Genomic DNA, 20,196 nt, shown 5'->3' with positions numbered 1-20,196 from the left:
GCACCCAAACGCAGTGACTCTGGAAGGTTATCCTCCTGGCTGACGCTCCTTGGTGTTATTTTTTGCAAATGAATAGTGGAGAACATACCTCCTTGGCCTTTGGGCGGTTTGCTGTAGCTCCTGGCGGGGTAGCAGTTCTTCGCGTTACCGCACCCACCGTCGCCCCCGGGGGCTGTCCGGCTTTAGGGGCACGAGGCGGGGCTGCTGCGAGGCTCGGACCCACCTTCCGCCTGCTCCCCCGCCACGGGCAGCGGGTGCTTTCATCTTGCGTGGGGCAGAGGCGAGTGGCAATGACTGCCCCTGTCCCGCGGGGGCCGGGCCGGGCCGGGGGAAGCTTGCCCCGGCCGGAGCGCTCCGAGCGGCGTGGGGCCGGAGAGGGCCCTGGGGGGAGCGGGGTTGTGGCGCCGCGGGAATCTGGGGCGCGTGGGGGGGGCCCAACCGTCTCCTCCCGGGTAATGCGGCAGTTGGGGGGCGGGGGTGGCTCCAGGGCTGGAGTGAGGTGGGGCTGGCTGAGGGGGTTCCCTGAGGGTTGGAAGGGGAGCTGGGGGGGGGCAGGATGTGAGATGGGGGGTGGCCCTGGTTTCCTGGAGGGAGGGGTGGGGCTGTGGAGGTTCTTGGGGGATTGGGGGGGGGATCAGGGTGCTGGAGGGGTCTCGCAGGCTCCATTGGGACCTGCTTTGCAGTGTATTTGCAAGTCACTGAGGCTCCATTACCATCTACCAGCCCCTCCAGGAGCCGTAGAAGGGGTTGGATTGGGGGGGCTGGGTGATGGCGAAGGCCCCCCCACCCACCAGGCAGTGTCCTGGCTGCTGGAAGGCCAGCGTGCCCTGGCCTTCCTTTCTCCTGCCAGGGGAAAACTGTGTTGGAGACGCCCCCATCCTGCGGGCGAGCGTGGTTCCCACAGCCCAGAGCCCCTTTCGGGTGCAGCCTGGTGAAGGGGTAAACGGGTGGGAGAAGGGACTGGAGGCTGGGATCGTTTGTTAGAACTTCTACTGAGTAACTGAGACCTTGTGGACTTCACACAATATAGGCTTTTGAGCTCTGTCCAGTGATGCCCTCCTACCAGGAGTGGCATTAGGGGATAGAAAGTGGGGCAGTTGCCAGGGGCCCCATGCCACTGGGGGCCCTGCGAAGCTAAGTTAGATGATCAAGCTTTGGTTTGAGCCCTGGGTGGCGGGGTTCGGGCTTGGACCGCTTAGTTTCTGGCCTGGGCGCCAGCAATCTAATGCCGGCCCTGCCTCCCACCTACCCACACGCCTTTCCGTTCACTTTGGTACAATTGCACAAAGAACATATTTCAGATCCTTTCTCTCCCAAAAGGAGACCATGGATTCAGATAAAGTCTACCACTGTGGAACAAAGACCTGAAACACAGCTGAAACACACAAAAGCAAAAATAATCTAAACGAAAGCTGCGCACATTGTTACGTTATCTCTGTTGTGCCTACTTATTGCAGGATGCAGTAGTTCTGATCAAAACATTCATCCATACAGACAAAGGTTGACTAGTGTCAGGTAGGAATGGCTACTGATGTACAAGGTAGCTGTAAAATACAAACGAAAAAAGCCTTTTAAGAGTGCAGAATACATTTTTGTTAGGAACGCTAAGGTAATTGATCTTTGTTTAATCAGTCGAAGGTAATCAGTTGAATTGATCTTAAACTGCTTTTAATTTTAGGGTATGTCTATTGGATGTTGGTGAAAAAGTTTATTTGCAAATAGAACAATTGAAAAGGCTATTTTGATTTGCACAAGCTTCATAAAATGTTAAAAACTACAGATATTTACATCTGAGACCTCCTAACAAGATATTTTCAAGAACCATACAGAAAATGCTGACTGTAAATATTCAAATTTCAAGGAATTAAAACTAGATAGATTATATTCTAACTGGATTTCTGAAAATGAGTGGCACCCCCGCTGTCCTCTGTCTCTCTCTTGTTTATGGATTAATGCAACAGATGGAAGCCTCTATCCTGAGCTGCATTCCCAGAAAAACAGTAACATACCAAAGTAAGTGTGATAAAACTCTTGTGTTAAAGATACATGCTGAAGAGTAGTAGGGTTCCCTCTGTGTGGTAGGGATGTAAGAATTGCCAGCTAAACTGACTGAAACAACAATTACTTTATTTTCAGTTAGCTTTTGACCAGGACTAGGATACTAGTATTATGAACTCCAATCTCTTGAATGCTATGATATCCTATCTTTAATCCCCACAAATTGTTTTCACATGTTAGGCTTTATGTGTCATCTGAAAGACGGTACTTTCAATAACACAGTGTCACCTAACACCAAGTTGAGGCATTGATTTTCAGTACAGGCTCAGAGAAAAGAATGCCACCTATTGCATAACCAACCCATCTTTTGTCATCCCTTAGCATTTCCCCATCCAAGTACTGACACATTCCAAATCTACTTAACTTGTGAGATCTAACAGGTAGAAGAGTTTCGCTTTTCATGCAAAGAACCCTTTGTGATAATCTTGAAGACAACACGGTTTTCAACACCATTGGTCACTCTTTCTCCCCCAAATTCGTGTATGCATGTTCTGCTGTGATTTACCCTAACATTAAATCTTGTGGCTGGAGACTTTGGTGTCCAGTTAATAATGATTTTGTGTTGGTTATGTTTCTATAGAACAGTGGAAATAAAATATCTATATATAATGAAAATTATTTAAAACACAATCCTGGAAAATGTGAATAAAATATAAGCCTTTGTCTCACTGCTATCCCTTTTTCAGTCTGGTATTTTTGTTTCATGGCAATGGTATTTTAGCAGCAAATAATTTTTAAAATAACTTTATAACTTGTATGTTTTTAGATGGAAATATAAAAACTTTTCTGAAACCAGGATTATCCAATTTTTCCACACTCTTGGTGAGTGAAGAAACTGATATCTTATTTGTTGGAGCCAGAGATGCAATATTTGCACTTGACTTGAATGACATCTCAAGAGAAATAGCCAGTGTAAGCTGAACTATTTATCCCTTTTTAAAAAACCCATCTTGCTTAAGGCTGTATTTTTTCTGAAATTTAATTTTCAGATCTTTAAAGACAACAAAGCAATGTCTTGCAACTGTTAGTAGGAGATGGATGTTCACTCCTCTGATCTGGGGAATTACAACTGTCTGTGAAGTTTTTCCGGTAGGAATATTGAGCACTGTACTTAAGAGGTTACAAATTCAGTGTAGTGCTCAGTGATGATAATGGACCTTTCAGATCTGGGAAAATGTAGAGCAAAGGCCAAATCCTTACTCCTGCGACGGGCCCTTCTGTAAGTAGAACCGTTGAAAGCAGCTGGACTACTTATCCTTATTCACATGAGTAAGAGTTTGCCAGATTGGGATCAATGTGCTTAATGCATATGAGTGCGTGTTGTAATGACAATAAAAGTAAGGACCTTTTTGTATGTTTTGCTTCTTGGTGCTGCAAAATGTTGAGCATCACTGAGTTTAGTTGGAAATGAGATTGCTCAGAACCTCAGGTTTCAGACTGGCAGCCATGTTAGTCTGTATCAGCAAAAACAACGAGTAGTAATAGTGGCACCTTAGAGACTAACACATTTATTTGGGCGTAAGCTTTCGTGGGCTAAAACCCACTTCATCAGATGCATGGAGTGGAAAATACAGTAGGCAGATATATGATGAGATAACTGGCTCTGTGGATGAGGGGAAAGCAGTGGACGTGTTATTCCTTGACTTTAGCAAAGCTTTTGATACGGTGTCCCACAGTATTCTTCCCAGCAAGTTAAAGAAGTATGGGCTGGATGAATGGACTATAAGGTGGATAGAAAGCTGGCTAGATCGTCGGGGTAGTGATCAACGGCTCCATGTCTACTTGGGAGCCGGTATAAGCGGAGTGCCCCAAGGGTCAGCCTGGGGCTGGTTTTGTTCAATATCTTCATTAATGATCCGGAGGATGGTGTGGATTGCACCCTCAGCAAGTTTGCAGATGACACTAAACTGGGAGGAGTGGTAGATACACTGGAGGGTAGGGATAGGATACAGAGGGACCTAGACAAATTAGAGGATTGGGCCAAAAGAAATCTGATGAGGTTCAACAAGGACAAGTGCAGAGTCCTGCACTTAGGACGGAAGAATCCCATGCACTGCTACAGACGCGGGACCGAGTGGCTAGGCAGCAGTTCTGCAGAAAAGGACCTGGGGGTTACAGTGGGGATGAGAAGCTGGATATGAGTTAACAGTGTTCCCTTGTTGCCAAGAAGGCTAAGGGCATTTTGGGCTGTATGAGTAGGGGCATTACCAGCAGATTGAGAGACGTGATCATTCCCCTCTATTCGACATTGGTGAGGCCTCATCTGGAGTATTGTGTCCAGTTTTGGGCTCCACACTACAAGAAGGATGTGGAAAAATTGGAAAGAGTCCAGCAGAGGGCAACAAAAATGATTAGGGGGCTGGAGCACATGACTTAGGAGGAGAGGCGGAGGGAACTGGGATTGTTTAGTCTGCAGAAGAGAAGAATGAGGGGGGGATATGATAGCTGCTTTCAACTACCTGAAAGGGGGTTCCAAAGAGGATGGATCTAGACTGTTCTCAGGGGTGGCAGATGACAGAACAAGGAGCAATGGTCTCAAGTTGCAATGGGGGAGGTTTAGGTTGGATATTAGGAAACACTATTTCACTAGGAGGGTGGTGAAGCACTGGAATGGGTTCCCTAAGAAGGTGGTAGAATCTCCATCCTTAGAGGTTTTTAAGGTCGGACTTGACAAATCCCTGGCTGGGATGATTTAGTTGGGGATTGGTCCTGCTTTGAGCAGGGGGTTGGACTAGATACCTCCTGAGGTCCCTTCCAACCTTGATATTCTATGATACACAGTACATGAAAAGATGGGAGTTGACTGATCCCCACTCGGTAAGGCAACTCCCATCTTTTCATGTACTGTGTGTATATATATATATATATATATATATGCCTACTGTATTTTCTACTCCATGCATCTGATGAAGTGGGTTTTAGCCCACGAAAGCTTATACCCAAATAAATTGGTTAGTCTCTAAGGTGCCGCAAGTACTCCTTGTTGTTTTTTTTCAGAACCTCAGTTGATTTACTCTCGTCCTTGCAGGATCAGGACCCAAGTCATCTTAGTTAGTGATAAAGCTATGGGTTATAAAACCTCAGGGGTGCTGTTAGCAGCACAGTAACTACCACTTAAAACCTCTTGGCTCCCTTACTGTAGATTGCATCTCAACCCATCAATGCCCTCATGTGGAACAATGACCTAAATGACACAATACGATTATTATTTTTGTTGAAATATTTTCATAAATGCAAGGTAAATAGATACCTCTGTTCAAGGTGGTAATATGCATCAGTCATTGGCTACCTATCTCTTTGTAATTCCTGTTTTTAAAACTGAAGACACAGCTGTGCCATGAAAGATACAAATCTATAAAGTCTGCAGCTACTCAGTGTTAGCTCTGTTGGACAGCATTGTATTATTTTTTCTGTTGTGCAGTTCTGTATCATACTGATTTGTGCCTTTAGATTGTAATAGTTTAATTTTTAAGGTGCTGCGTACCCACAACTCTCATTGACTTCAAGTGAAGCGGGTTTAATGATTCTTTTAGGTTCCTCTCTCATGAAACCTGTTTTGTGATATGGCATTTTTTTTATGTACATAATTTACAAGAATAGAAGTGAAAGGACACCAAGATATTACGAGGCTTATAAATTTAGATCCGATTTGAAAGACATGCCTTCTGATGAGGAAGTTGTGTGTTCTGTGGGGTTCCTGTATAAACTGGGGCCCTCCTCTTGTAAGCTGTTCCATGTGGGTGAATTCTACATGCCTGTGCAAAACCCCAATGAAAGTGCGGCGTTTGCTCACACAGAACAACTTACAGGATTTGGGTGTGGCTGAGCATGTTGCGGAGTCTATAGGGGAAACTGCCTGTGCTTCGTGACGTCCACTACAGTATTCTAGTGATGTCATTGGATGTAATTCATTTTCGAAATGTGCTTTTAGCATCTTGTGTCCCACGTGACAACCCAAAGACCTTCCATAAAGGCCAAATCCAGGAACTCATTGCCCAGCCCAGTCAGAAAGCCCTGCTTACATGGGCTCTGTGTTCTTCTGGGGGCACTTACCCCTGGGGTAACTCCTAAATCTAGCCCCCTCTCCTGATGCAGGGGCATCACACCAGCACCACTGCTAGGGGAATCTCCATGAAGGGGGCAGTTGGGTTTGCTCTTTAAACCAAAATGTAGATTTATTTTGGTTTTGATTTTACATTTAGAATTTTAGACCAAAAATCACAGTGTGCTAAATATGGGATCTTTTTTGGGTTCCAGGAGGACTGGTTCGCAACAAGGGATAGACAATTGGAATGCATTCGCAGAGGAAAGGACAAAGTAGGTAAAGTGTTTGTTTTCACTGCCTAGTTATTAAATAAGTTACCATATTGAATAGCATTTTAAAAACAATAAGCAAGTATATAGGAATCTGGTTTTGAAACTTCTATTCCTTTACAGTGACTACACTTCTGACACACCCCACACTGCATGCATTTGGTCTTGCATTTATTTTCAGACTATTGTCTGTTTGGCACTACCCTCTATCTATATAGTGCTATGCATATTTAAGCCCTGATCCTGCAAAACACTTTTGCATGTGGGCAGTAACACTGAAATCAATTGGGACTACTTACATGCTTAAAGGTAAGCATGTTCTTAAAGTGCTTTTCTGGGTTTGGGCTTTGCACAGCTATATACGTGATTAGTAATTTCTGTAAACATACTTTTAAGATCTGTATTGAAAATTGTTGAGTATTAAAATTTGTGTTACTCTTTAATTTATCTGTTGAGCTTGAGCCCAGTGTATTTGGACACATTTTCTGTGTTTTAAGGTCTTGCTTGCTTTTTGTGAAGGCAGCTGAAAGCCTTCATGCACTCGCCTCTAAGGTATGAAAATTTACTATTATTTTTTCTGTTTCAGGTAGATTGCCGAAATTACATCCTCCTCCTTCATAAGATAAATGACACTAACTTATATGTTTGTGGAACCAATGCATTTTACCCAGCTTGTGATTACATGGTAAGCATTTTATATACTTAAATACACCCTTTATTGCGTGTGCATATAATTGTTTGAATAGTTTGGTAGATCTTTAAGCACCTTTCCAAGTAATGTTCCTATGGAAAATTAGTATTAATTATTTTATTGTAATTATTTTTAATTTTAAAAATTAATTATTTTTACTATATGATTGGTCATAATGAAACAAATTTAGCAACAGCATTAAGTGCTTGCATTATGACTTCTGAATTTTCCATCTTTTGCTAGCAAGTTTTATTTCTGGAAACAGTCATTGTCGTTTCTTATTTTGTTGCCTTATCTCTGTGCATATATTTCTGAATGCTTTTCATGCTTACTTACTGTATGTATATTTCACTATTCTTAGTTCTTTCCTTTGTTCATCTAGTCTTGTTTTGCTTTGAACAAATTTTGTTTAAAAATAAAAGTTAAAACAGGATTACATTTCAGTTGAGTGCCAGGAACACCGTTGAGGCTATATAAATAATAATTAATAAATGCTGACAGTAGGTTGCAAATCAGATGAATGCTGTATTTTCACCAAATGCACCTATAAAAGCCTAGCTTTTTCTTTGAACTTACTTTCTCACATAGCAGGCGATTTATAAAGACTGAGGGCTTCGCTGTAGTGGCACTTGTACCAGTTTTTAAATTTGCTCATCAATATTTAGGGAATTTGCATTGTTACTCCCAATAGAAGAGCATGCATTCTAAAAAGAAATACATTTTCCAAACCAAAATGTATTTACTTGGTTTCTTACCCTCTACATAATCTCAGCAGATTTAAACTGTGACTCTCGGCAGGGTGTTTTGACAGTGGCCAATTAATTGAAAGAGGAGTTTTCATAGTCGTTAATTAAAAACAAAGAAGCCCAGTAAAAATAGACTGAATACATTTCTATTTGTACAGATACTCACATTTCCATATTCACTCCATGATTATTCTCTTTTAAAATAAATTGTTAATCATTTTATTTTATCAGATGTGAGTCTTGCTTTCAGCCTGATAGATTGATTGTTTACAACAGGTCATCAACAGTACAGATATTCACCTGCAAGGGAAAGCTGAAGAAAGCAGAGGAAGATGTCCTTTTGAACCTACTCTGAAGTATGCTTCTCTGCTAGTTGGTATGTTTTGGGAATTCCGTGTAAGACTAAATCATTTTTCACTGCTAATCAGATGTCAACTACTATAATTCTAATTTGATGTCGGTGCATGTTCATGAAGTGTTAACCTCTGATCTGTTGTTTAAAAGTTGGAAGAGAACACAGATGAAACTATTATATGAAAAACTAAATGGAGCAGTTTTTAGTGCATTGATATATGTATCTCCTTTTTGGCCTCTGCTGGCTCATTGATAGGGATTTTTTCAGAAAGATTAATTGCTAATGATTTTCTTAGTATGACTCTTGCAACCATATCTGATATCCTTGAATCTAACTGCTTACTCTTGAATTTCTTAGGTTTCAGATGTTTGAAGGTCGCACAGGCACTGTGAAATCTTTCAGATGTAATTACTAGAAAGCCACATGGAAAAGATTTTCTTTCTTGTGCAAAAACTACCCTTGAAACCTTATTCAATGTCCCTTAGCAACATTTGAGATTACCAGAGTGGTCGTCTGGGTCACTTCTCTGAGAGTCCACCTAGCAATTGTTGGCTTTCAAACATTCATTGTATGTTTTGTCCTTTGCCTATTAAACTATATTCTTATAGTTATCCTTTGATCTTACTGGAACTTGAAATTCACGTTGCGTCCTCTCCATGTCAACTCATTTTGGACCTATGCACAAATACAGAGTGAAATCTATTTTTAAGAGACTGCTCAAGGGACTGGCATAAAGTTGCTTAAAAAGAGGTGACCTTCAAATAATGATAAAACAGATTTGTACTTGGTAGGTTTTGGGGATACTTGGCTGTTTCTTAAGAAAACAATCTGCCTAGCAGGATTGATGTCTGGTGTACATAGTTCACCATGATTCATTATAAACGGTGATGAGGATAAATATAGAGCTCACACAGCAATGTTCTTCACATTTTCCTGTTAACTCGTCTTAAGGTCCACTCTAGGGGCCTATAGATACTCTGAACAATATCAATGTATAAAAGTGTCACATTCCGAGATCTTCAGTTACAAGCAACATGTAACTTGTAGCTAGTTGAGCCTTGATTCATTTTAGACAAATGTCTGCAAAGCCAACAAAACAAAATACCTTTCTGCCCCAGTATCTCACAATCTTACGGCCCTAACGCTGCCTGGTGCTGCGTGGACTCAACTCCTAATGAATTCTGTAGGAACTGAGGGTTCTCAACACCTTACAAGACCAGCAGCCTAGACTTTTCAGCAGGTAAAATCATAGCTATAGCTGCTCCTCCAGTTACTTTTGCTATAAATATTTGCATGTGATAAATACATATAACTTATGACCGTTCCTTTGCATTGTAAGAAGAAGTATTTTTTGCACTTTTATTTCTTTAAACTCTTCACAGATGGTGCATTTTATTCAGCCACTTCAAACAACTTCTTGGGCACTGAGCCTATTCTACTTCGCAGTTTGAGAAACCATCTAAGGACAGAGTTTAAAGCATCTTGGCTAAATGGTAAGATGTTTTTATACATATTTTAGCCCCTGCAGGGCAAATAGTCCATCTTGCTTGACTTTTTTTAACACAAAATTAAGAACTGTACCCATTTTTCTTCCCAGTGTAGAGTTCTGAAAGTCTAATGTGGGGTACTCCCCCTTGCTATATATAAAGATTTAGATTACATGTCACTGTTTGTTTTTAAAGGCAGCTGCCACTTTTAAGATGCCTGAAGAAAAGTGACATAGTTTATGACTCTGGAAGCATGGGAGCCAAATGTTAGATCATAATTATTTTCAGTCTTTCTCGATACTAGTTTAAAATTCAGTTGAATTTTATTTTATTATGAAACTTTTTAATATGTTAACACCTTTAACATTTGTTGATTACTGAATAAGTATCACAAGAAAGCAGAGGCTGGTTTAGGACCTCATCCCAATTCTGTCAGTATTGTAACTAACAACCCTCTTTGATAAGCACGGGCAGCAGTAGATTTAGCAAAACAGATTTTGTGTGTGTGTATTTCAAATAAAATGTATATCTTATACACAGTAACAAGTGCTTCACACTGTGAATAGTGTGCCAAGCAAAAACTGGTTGGTGCAGCTTTTTTCTAACCACCTTCCATGGCATGCTAGACTCCACTAATTAATATAGGATAGGCTAACAAAATGCAAATAGACAAGCATCAGTAATGTATTTCAATATTTCTCTAGTCCTGTTATTAATCTTGGATTAATCCATGGATCTTAAGGCATCTTTGTAGGAATTGCTACAGTTTATTATATCAACTTTTATACAGGTCCTAAACTCAAAGGCAAATAAACTGCTAAAAAAATCAGATGTTGACTTTGAATTTCCTAGTTTTTTCAGAATTAAGTCTGTCACTCCCATCTTTAACTTACTTCATCTTGCATATCTGTATTGCAGGGTCTGTAAACACAAAACCTATTCTAGGCGTGCTCACTTTTGTGGAGTGTTGCTTTTTTATTTCTTTAGGCCCCTTTATTATCCATAAAATTGTTCCTCTCTCCATACAAACCTTATTCTGCATAAAATTGGAAGGGAGATAGATGAGCATTAAACTCATCCATAAACCTTTACTTTAGGAAATGTAAAAGGTTCTCATTTAGCATTGGTGGTAATAAATTTCATCTCCTGCAAAAAGTTAATATAGGCATCAGTGTACCTCTAACTGTCTGAAAGTAATATGCATTGATTTTGCTGTGTCCAGAAAAAGCAAGCTCCTAAATTGAGGACTAAAGATAAAAGTGAGCTTATAATTAAGGACTAAGGTGAAGAGGCAATTAGTAGTCCATTTTCACTTATGCAAACAAATTTTTAACCCTTTGATAGATTTTTTTTTTAAATTGTATACTAACTCATAAGCTCTTTCCAGTCCTTTCCTTGCCCACTGTTCTAAGAAAACATTATTTTACTACAGTTTAAAAAAAAAAAAAACTTTTGATATGTATGGTATTTCATTGCCTTAAGTTCTCTACATTAGAAAAAACTGTTGCATTATGTGTGTTTATATATTCCAGAGCCCAGCTTTGTCTATATGGATATAGTGCGGGAAAGTGAATCTAATCCAGATGGAGATGATGATAAAATTTATGTGTTCTTCACTGAAACAGCTGTTGAATTTGAATTCTATGACAAACTCCTGGTGTCAAGAATTGCTCGTGTCTGCAAAGTTAGTATTTGTAGTATAGTAATTTTGTTTAAAGTATGTAAGTAGTTTAGATAAAGCTTCATAGCAGAATGAGCAAACATGGTTCCATCTGCATTGTCCATCTTACCAATTAAAATTCTGCTGCCAGGCTTCTATACTTGAACTCACTTCCTCCTCCTTCCAGACTCTTCAGAACCCCCTATGACATCCGAATCTCTTGGCTTTGAAAATTCTGATTCGTATAGGAAGACTGAACAAGCCCTTGTGTGACAGTGTTACCAAGTCTGTTTATGTGAGTGAAATCAGCCTGCTTTATAAACTCTAAAGTGATGACACTTTCCCTTCATACAGGGTGATCTTGGTGGAAAACGCATATTGCAAAAAAGATGGACGTCATTTTTAAAATCCAGACTTATCTGTTCCGTTCCAGAATCAAATTTCCAGTTTAATATTGTTCAGGATGTCTTTTTACTTAAGAGAGCAGACTGGCGGGAAAGCATGTTTTATGGGATTTTTACTCAACAATGGTAAGATACAAGAAATGCATCTATTACTAACATTTTGAAATAGTTTTTCAAAGCAGAGGTTGGGTGTATCTGAATTGTTTTCAGATATTTTGTAAACCTAAATGTAAAAGCTTTCTGGTACATGAATTGCTGTTGCATTAGTTTCAGCCCCTAAGCAAAGCTTTTCTATTGTGATTCGTTCTATAGGAAAGTTCTTCTTCGAGTGCTTGTCTATAAATATTCCACTCTTAGTGCTCATGCGCCCCCATGCACTCTAGGTCAGTGTCTTTTGGCCAGCAGTCTCTTCTTGCAGTTGTGCATGTGCTATGAGTGTCTTCATGCTCACATAGTGAGAGTACAAAGGTCAGAGATGGCCCAACCACCATTCAGTTCCTTCTCATTGCCCATCGCCTAGGAGAGAGAGCTCCCCAGTGTCCATGTCTTGATGCATCGCTTTTTCCTAATCTTTACTTAATTGTCTATATAGTTGCCTGTTGGAAAACTTTGGGTAGTTTAAGGAATTTCTATCTGCCTTATTGGCTGTTTCATTTCCTCATCTTCTTGGTACTGTGGCTTGGAGATATCCCATTCTGAGTCATTCGATTTTAAGTATTGCCTCTCATGCAAGGCAGCAATTCCAACATAGAGGAAGCATCAAGATCTGATGCTTCTTTTGGTAGAGCTGTCCTGCAATCTTTGTCCAAGTAGACTTCAAGCACCTGCCTCCTTATATCAGGTCACTGTTTCGGAGTCACCAAGAGTGGAATATATATGGACAAACACTCAGAGACGATAGAAAAGTTACTTACCTTTACAGTAACTGGAGTTTTTAAAGATGTGGTGTCCCCATATATACTCCACAACCTGCCTTCCTTCCCCACTATTGGGGAATGCTATAACACCTGGATTCTGCTATGGCGATGGAAGTGAATGGCAGTTGGGTCCGTTTCACTCTTTATGCCTTCCCCATGTATGGCTCCAACAGACACTTGTGGCCAAAAGGCTCCGATCTTGAGCACATGGGGCATGTGCACATCGAGAGTGGAATATACATGGACAACACATCTCAAAGAACTCCAGTTACTGTAAAGGCAAATAACTTTTTTTCCTGTGGTTTTGAGGTGCATTGTTTAGTTATTTACATCATAAAAGCTAAAACTGTTTGTTTATGTTTTTCTCCTCCGTCCCCTATCAAGTCAAACTTCATTTGGAAATTGATTTCACTGAAGATATAATCTTCTCTCTGCATCATTTTCTCTTTTTGTTTTTATCATATGAGGAAATTATATTAATAAACAGATTATGAAAGTACCTGAAGGTTGCTATTATCACCAGAATCAACAATGAATTCAAATCCATCCTCTGTTGTAGAGCTTCTGTCTCTTGTTACAACCAAGCTTATGTGAATTTGGATTAGTTGTGAACCCTTCACATAGACTGTAAACTCTTCGGGGTAGGGGTTGTCTTTCACTATGTGTTTGTACCGTGCATAGCACAGTGCGGCCCTGATCTTGGTTGAGCCTTCTAGAGTAGACAATACTGTAATACTACAAATAATGTAATCCTTTTATAATGGAACTCATGCATGTAGCTATTTAGCCCATCCTAGTTATTTATGTCCTAGGTTTATATCTATTGCTTCCAGCTGGGGAAGTAGCCATTCCAGGGTCTATATGTTCACTGCCTTCCCTCCAATGGTAACTTGTCTCTAATGAATGCAGATTAATCTCAGAATTCAGTAGTGAGCTCTCACTTTCCTGTTAATGGCCTGATTGCAGTCATTTGTCAGGGACTCAGAATAAGAATTGATCATTTATTCCTAAAGTGACCAGATGTCCCAATTTTATAGGGACAGTTCCGATATTTGGGGCTTTTTTTAATATGGGCTCCTATTACCCCCCACCCTGTCCCGATTTTTCACACTTGCTATCTGGTCACCCTACTTATTCCACATATTTGAATGGAACTGACTTGTTTAGTTTGATCTGACTGAGCCAAAATTGCCATTTGCTGAAGCTAGGTGTTTTCAATCTCTGGGCTAAAGCTTTTAGTTGAAGACTAGCCAAGAGCTTTGCCAGTCCAGACACTTGAGTTATGCATTCTCTGTCAGGCTGGTGGAAAAATTAAAACTAACTAAACTTAAATTGACATTGTTTATCACTTAGACCAAAACCCTGACTTCTTCCTGTGTTGTTTCCTCTACCAAATGAAACAGCTGGCTTCCAAGATGCAGGATAAGCAGTACCCTCATGAGAGGAAACCATTGCAAGTTGAAGTACCCTGTTTCCAAATGCAGCATCTGTCAAAGCCCACTTGTCTAATCTAGTACTTTCTGAAAATAAAAACAGGACTCCAAGCTATGTTTTTACAGCTGATGAGTGTGTGTGTGTGTGTGTGTGTGTGTGTGTGTGTGTGTGTGTGTGATATAATATAAAGAGGCACAGACAAAATGTACCAGCAGCAGAATTGTGTATGTCAAAGGGTACCACTGCAAAGTAATCGTGAAAAGGTAGCTTTGGTGGTTTGTAAAGGCATCAAAACCCTGAGATTGATATCTAGATCCATGGAAGTTGCATTACTTTGCCGCTGTATCAGTTTATGCATACTGTATAATTTACACCACCATTCACATCACCATCGATTTTGGGCCACAATATGTGTTAGTGGGATTCTGCAAGGGCTCCTCTTAAATTTCATATTCTGATTGTGGAAACAGTCGCTTCAGCATCATGGAATTCAAATGAGAGGACTCTCCCTACGTACCTAGTCTGCTTTCTCAAGGGCCAGTATAGCTATGAGCATGGGCTAGAGAGGGGGCCACATTCTGCTTTCAGTTGCAGCAGTGTAAATCCAGTGTAACTCAAATAACTGGAGTCTCATTGGACTTAATTGCTGTTACTGAGGCGAGAACCTGACCCAAGCCCCCAATTCACCTGTAATCCATTTAACCTTTCAGATTTAATTTTGAAAAATATTTAAGACTGGATGCAAAGGAGAAAGACATACTTTATAACAGGATGAAATAGTGGGGTTTGGGGAGGAGAGAATTATATATAAAAAGTGGAGAGCAGAAAGTGAGACTAACCACGATGCTTAGATCTGTCTGCTTGCTGTCACCTAATTTATCAATGAAGCGTAAAGAACTAGTCTTAAGGTGTACATCTCCTAGGCTGTTTTTATTAATTTGGAGGATATTACTTGATTTTTAACAAAATATGTATTTTAAATAAAATCCTTTACACAGTGTCTCTTTTTCCTAAGCCTTTCTCAGTAAAGTGTGATTGACGCTTCTTAGATGTGTATTTATGTACACATATTCACTAACCCTAAAGCACAAATAGCAACATGCCCTGTGAAAAGCAAGTTGTTTTTACAGCCTTCCCTTCTGCATAAAGGGCAAAATAACTCACTCACATTTTCTCTTGCTTCTTTTTCACCTCCAAGGGGAAGGTTGGATATTTCTGCCGTTTGTGCATTCAGTATGAAAACTGTCCAAGAAGTCTTCGCCAAAGGAAACTATAAAGGCCCAGTGACTGTGGAACATTCCCATGTTAAATGGATGGTGTTCAGGGGAGAAGTGCCACTCCCACGTCCCGGTGCTGTAAATACTCATTTATTCTCTTCTAAAGAAAACATTCTCTTAATGTTCTTTTCTGCTAGAGAATTACTAGTCCAAATTTTGCCAGTGTAGATGCAGTTCCATAGCCAGCACAGAGACATCTTTCCCCCATCCCAGGTCTGTGTGTGTGTGGAGGCCCCCTGAGTAGGCACTCCTCCTGCTCAACTCTACCACAGCGGTTAGGGGGTGCGACTATCCTTACACAGGTCTTCAGCACCAGGGTGAATTTCATGCATAGTGAATGATGGATTCCCACTGTGGAAGTTGGGTAGAAATAGCTAAAAGTTTAGTACATAGTAACAGTTGTCTGTAAATTGGTGGAATGTAAAAATGGTTGTAATTATGTTTGTTGTACATTGTTTCTAGTGCATTGATAATTTTGCCCGGAGTATTGGATACAACACTTCTCTTGATTTGCCTGATAAAATTCTGCAGTTTGTTAGAGACCACCCTTTAATGGATAATGCTGTAAATCCAATTGGTGATAGGCCAGTGCTACTGAAAAGAGGTTCAAATTACACCACGATTGTAGCAGACAGAATCACTGGCCTAGATAAAAAACCATATGATGTTCTGTTTATAGGAACAGGTAAGTGGTTTTATTTGGGGGTGGGAGGGAGATTTATTATGGAAGAGTTCGTTTTAGAATTTTTTTCTGAGCCTTCAAAAAGTAAAAGGATCTACTGACTCCTAATAATGCACCAAAAATCCTTTGTCTTAATTCACCACTTTATAATGTATCAGACAGCAACCAGGCAGGGGGTTTATATAATGGGCCTTCCGTTTCCTTTTTCCTCCAAGTTATGTTTCTAGCTGAACTGCTTTATTTCCCCAGTGTAAGATACTGTGTATTGTGTGAGGACAGATTTCATCTTATGGGCCCTCCTTCAGTAAAACTCCTAATGCTTGAATCAGTGGGACTTGCGTGGAGCTTTGCTGAATTGAAGCCATTGCGTTTGCAGTTAGATAGATGTAATTTTTGAGTGTAGAGCAGGCCTTAGTGTAATGTTTGATGAATGGTGTTTTATTGTCTGTTTCTTTCTTTTTTAAAGCTTGTGTAGATATAGGTTATGAACTATGTTATCATTTGTTTTATTCAGAATAATAATTTTCTTTGTAGCCTCACTGTTTTCTTTTGGTCAAGAGGTCTGCAATGATAGCTATTTTCTACTTAAACACATTTAATATAGAATAGTGGCACTTAAAAATACACCAAGGCTTTCAAAAAATTTGTCATGGAAATGTCCCCAGCTGGCTTTCCCTAGGTAAGGCCCATTTTGCTGTGACATAAGTGGTGCATAGATCTTGCTGGCTCTCCGCACATGGGTGAATCTTGCACAGGATGAAGGGACTTCTGGTCAAGACTATTACCAAAAGCCATGAATTTCTTGAAGGAAAGGGTAAAATCTTTGTACAAGAGCAAGGAAGCAGAAGCTGACTTGCCAGTCTGGAATTTCCAGCCCAGGTTCTAGGTAAAGTGTGTGTTTGTTTTGTTGGACATTGAGGATCTGTTTGGAAATCTTCCATATCAGAAGAGCCTCAATGTGGGGAAATCTTCCAAAATCAGGGATTTCTCCATTGCTTAAAAAAATCATTACTTCTTACTTACCAGAAAGTGAATGGAGAAAATATTGCTGTGGAACATTTAGGAAATTTCCTGTCCTCAAGATTCATTTTCTAAATCTCTAGAAAAGGCTGATGAATTTGAAAACTGAAGTGAAAATGCTGTTATGTTATGTTTGAACATGTTTCTCTTTAAAAATACATTTCATTTTATGCAGATAATGGATATTTGCATAAAGCTCTCAACTGCGACGGGGAAATGTTCATTATTGAGGAGATACAGCTGTTTCAGTCCCCAGAGCCTGTACAGTCTCTTAAACTGTCTTCCAAAAAGGTAGATTCTCTATCTCTGCATATGCAAAGGGATTGGTATAATGGTATGCTTCAGGCCTTCCTCTTTTTACACTGTGCATCTGGATTTTCGATGTTATGTGTATACTACATACTCTTTTCTAGCATCACACTGATTAATAATAAAAGCATATATGAGATTTTATCTGTGGAAGTAGATTTCTTTTGCATTTTAATATAACTGAAACAAACTTTCAAACACACATTTGGCAATTTATATCACTTTTAGTCAGAAGCAATTCCCAAAGGTTTCATAAAGACTGTAATCTCTTCAGGCCAGGAATCTTGTCTTTTCATATGTTCTGCAAAGCACTGTGTATATTCTCATGCTCTTTCATTAGTAATCTATTATTTCAAAGTATATAGTTGATTTATTGTCAGATCACAGAAGTTGCTGTCTGGATGCCATAAAGTTTAAAAACTTTCACAGTGCTATAAAATAACAGCTCAATGCTACATTTCTAGGGCCTGCTGTATGTAGGGTCTCCATCCCAAGTGGTACAACTCCCTGTTTCAGTATGCAGCCGATATAAACACTGCTTGGATTGTGTTTTGGCAAGGGATCCTTATTGTGCGTGGTCTGAATCTTTTGAGAAGTGTGCTCCAGTGGCTAATCAAACAGGAGACTTGCAGTAAGTAAAAAGATATTGCTTGAGGTCCATACCTGAGCTGATATTTATCTTGCTTTCTAAATTCAGTTCTACAAGTCAGTAAAATGTAACAAAAGCAGGATGCATTCTACAGCTAATATCCTAAAAGTTTGAACATTTTTACATGCCTTCATGGTGTATTTCTTTTATTCATCTCTCTCTTCCTCTAGGGATTTAATTCAGAGTGTTAAAAATGGTGATGCTTCCAAATGTCCTAAAATAGGTACGTGAACATTTATCTTTAATAAAATATTGTTGAAATATAGTAGAATTATTTTCATTTTGTATCATGTGGGTCATATATCTGTGATCATTGAAATGTCTGATATTTTAGCTAAATTAAAATACAACCCAGGGGTAAAAATGATATTGATTCTTGACAAGAAAACACTGAGCTGATTTGGCTTGTTTGTTCTTAATGGTTTTGAACTTGGGGTCAGGATATTCTAGTTCAGACTGAAACCACTAATCTCCTGAAAAGTAGAAAACGTGAGCCATGACTTTTGAGGCTGTTGGTATGTTTCCCCCCATGCTACAGAAGTCACGTGGGACATAAGAAGTCCTGTTAGCTCTGTTACTGCGACTGACACTTGGTATTGCTCTGCAGAAATACAACTCAGATAGTCAGCTATTTTTAAAAAAACTGCTGGTTCAGAGAGAGAAATTTTAAAATATGAATTTGATTAATTTTTTAAAAGTTTTTAATTTTTAAATGTTTGCAGGATTAGGGACTTTAATCTTAAACTGCACTGAAAACTAAGGGGCAGCTATTGCAGATTATAGGTCATCAGTGTAATGTGGTAAAGTCGAAAGCATTTGTATCCTCAAAGCCCTGTCCAAGCAATATCTAATCCTCACAACTGCTTTGTGAGGATAGAACAGCAAGTGTGCAAATTGGGTGTAGAAATTGAGGCACAGAAAGGTGAAGAGATTTACTCAAGGCTACATACTGTGTTAGTCTGTGGCAAAGTGAGAATTTAAACTCAAGTTCCTGAATTCCAGCCCATATTCAGACTGTTAGATATCACTGGGAATAAGGCCAGCTAGAGCCAATCTGTGCTATCATGCCCTTTTAGCAGATGGGAGGAGACAGTTAAATCTGTCGATTTCTCTAGTTTATTCACGCACCTTAAAACACTCCCTGTCCTTTGTGTCATGTTCCTTAATTAATCGTGATGTTTCTTTGAACATAAATGTGGCCAGGCAAGTTAAATTAAGGCTTCATTGTTTTTAATTAAACCACCCTTCACAATTTCAGGAAATAATGTCAAAAACTGTCCCGTTAGCATTGGCAACAGTGTTCATCTTAAATGCGCGCCCATGTCCAACCTGGCTAGGATGGTGTGGAAGTTTAATGGGAGCAGTCTTCAGGCAGAAGATTCTAAATACCTGCTTTATGATGGAGGAATAGTCATATTTAATGTGACAGAGGCTGATGCTGGATTTTATGACTGTCATTCTGTAGAGAGCGCTAATGGGAAAGAATTCCCTGTTACTGTGGCTAGCTACGTTCTTTATACCCAACAGGACAGCGTTTTCATTATTACTGAGAATTACACCACAAATCAACCAAATGCAGACACAACTCTGAAGGTTAAATCTTTGGTATCATCTTCCTTGCTGAATGACCCAGCAAAACAAAAATCCCTGGAAGACCAAAAAGAGAAGCTTATTTTAAAATTCTTGGGAGCTGGATTTGCACTCCTTTTTTCTTCCTTGCTGGTTTGGAACTTTTACAAAGGCCATCTGTCTGTGCCTTGGAAGAGCAGAGAAAAAAGCTCAAAAACAGCAAATGCAGATTGTTTGCCAGGTCCAACATTGGCTCTAGAGGGGTCGGACGCTATGAGGAAAAGTTCAGCCACGCGAACGAACACCTCCACTGTTAATGAATCAGTACCACTTGTGAGCTTTCCTTCAGAAGAGGAACGCAGCGCTAATGTACAACACAACACAAGTCTCACAAAGAGATCTGGCACTTGCAGCTCACAAAGCTGTTTGGTTGAGGATGAGACGATGTTTCCTATTGAGGAATGTGGAATGTAAAGTTTGAGTAGGAATCACAAGCCCAAAATCTAGTGAGCCAAGCTGCTAAACATACATTCATTTTCAGTTGCTGCTTTTGAAAAAGATTGTTACATCAGTTTTTGGTATTTGTTTAACATGTGTTGCAAGAATAAACGTTTGTTAAAAGTT

General features: G+C 39.8%; 1 protein-coding gene across 5 annotated transcripts; it reads left to right on the top strand.

Annotated features, from left to right (window-relative positions):
- The first annotated feature begins 675 nt into the window (after positions 1 to 675).
- Positions 676 to 20,196, top strand: LOC117868764 (semaphorin-4E-like). Of its 5 annotated transcripts, none has more exons than XM_034754971.1 (14): positions 676 to 2,013; positions 2,825 to 2,970; positions 6,316 to 6,375; positions 6,959 to 7,057; positions 8,086 to 8,185; positions 9,547 to 9,657; positions 11,184 to 11,335; positions 11,666 to 11,841; positions 15,265 to 15,421; positions 15,806 to 16,028; positions 17,221 to 17,336; positions 17,819 to 17,985; positions 18,174 to 18,226; positions 19,262 to 20,196. In XM_034754971.1, exons 1-14 carry the CDS (start codon positions 1,905 to 1,907, stop codon positions 20,044 to 20,046), a joined length of 2,454 nt encoding a protein of 817 aa, XP_034610862.1. In that variant the 5' UTR covers positions 676 to 1,904; the 3' UTR covers positions 20,047 to 20,196. The 5 variants fall into 5 exon arrangements, with proteins under 5 accessions (XP_034610862.1, XP_034610864.1, XP_034610863.1 ...); XM_034754972.1 differs by lacking the exon at positions 676 to 2,013 and adding an exon at positions 6,496 to 6,681 and having other exon boundaries at positions 2,929 to 2,970; positions 6,963 to 7,057; XM_034754975.1 differs by lacking the exon at positions 676 to 2,013 and adding an exon at positions 6,496 to 6,681 and having other exon boundaries at positions 2,933 to 2,970.

The sequence above is a fragment of the Trachemys scripta genome, chromosome 22, assembly GCF_013100865.1.
Source record: "Trachemys scripta elegans isolate TJP31775 chromosome 22, CAS_Tse_1.0, whole genome shotgun sequence".
NCBI classification, from domain to species: domain Eukaryota; kingdom Metazoa; phylum Chordata; order Testudines; family Emydidae; genus Trachemys; species Trachemys scripta.
The sequence above is the reverse complement of the archived record's forward strand: the minus strand, read 5'-3'. Positions and strand labels throughout refer to the sequence as shown.

Excerpts from the sequence above, each read along its gene's own strand:
- LOC117868764 (XM_034754971.1), top strand. The coding sequence starts at position 1,905 with ATGAGTGGCACCCCCGCTGTCCTCTGTCTCTCTCTTGTTTATGGATTA. Across the intron at positions 2,971-6,315 it reads TCTCAAGAGAAATAGCCAGT|GAGGACTGGTTCGCAACAAG; the intron begins GTAAGCTGAACT and ends TTTGGGTTCCAG. Across the intron at positions 8,186-9,546 it reads GTATGCTTCTCTGCTAGTTG|ATGGTGCATTTTATTCAGCC; the intron begins GTATGTTTTGGG and ends AACTCTTCACAG.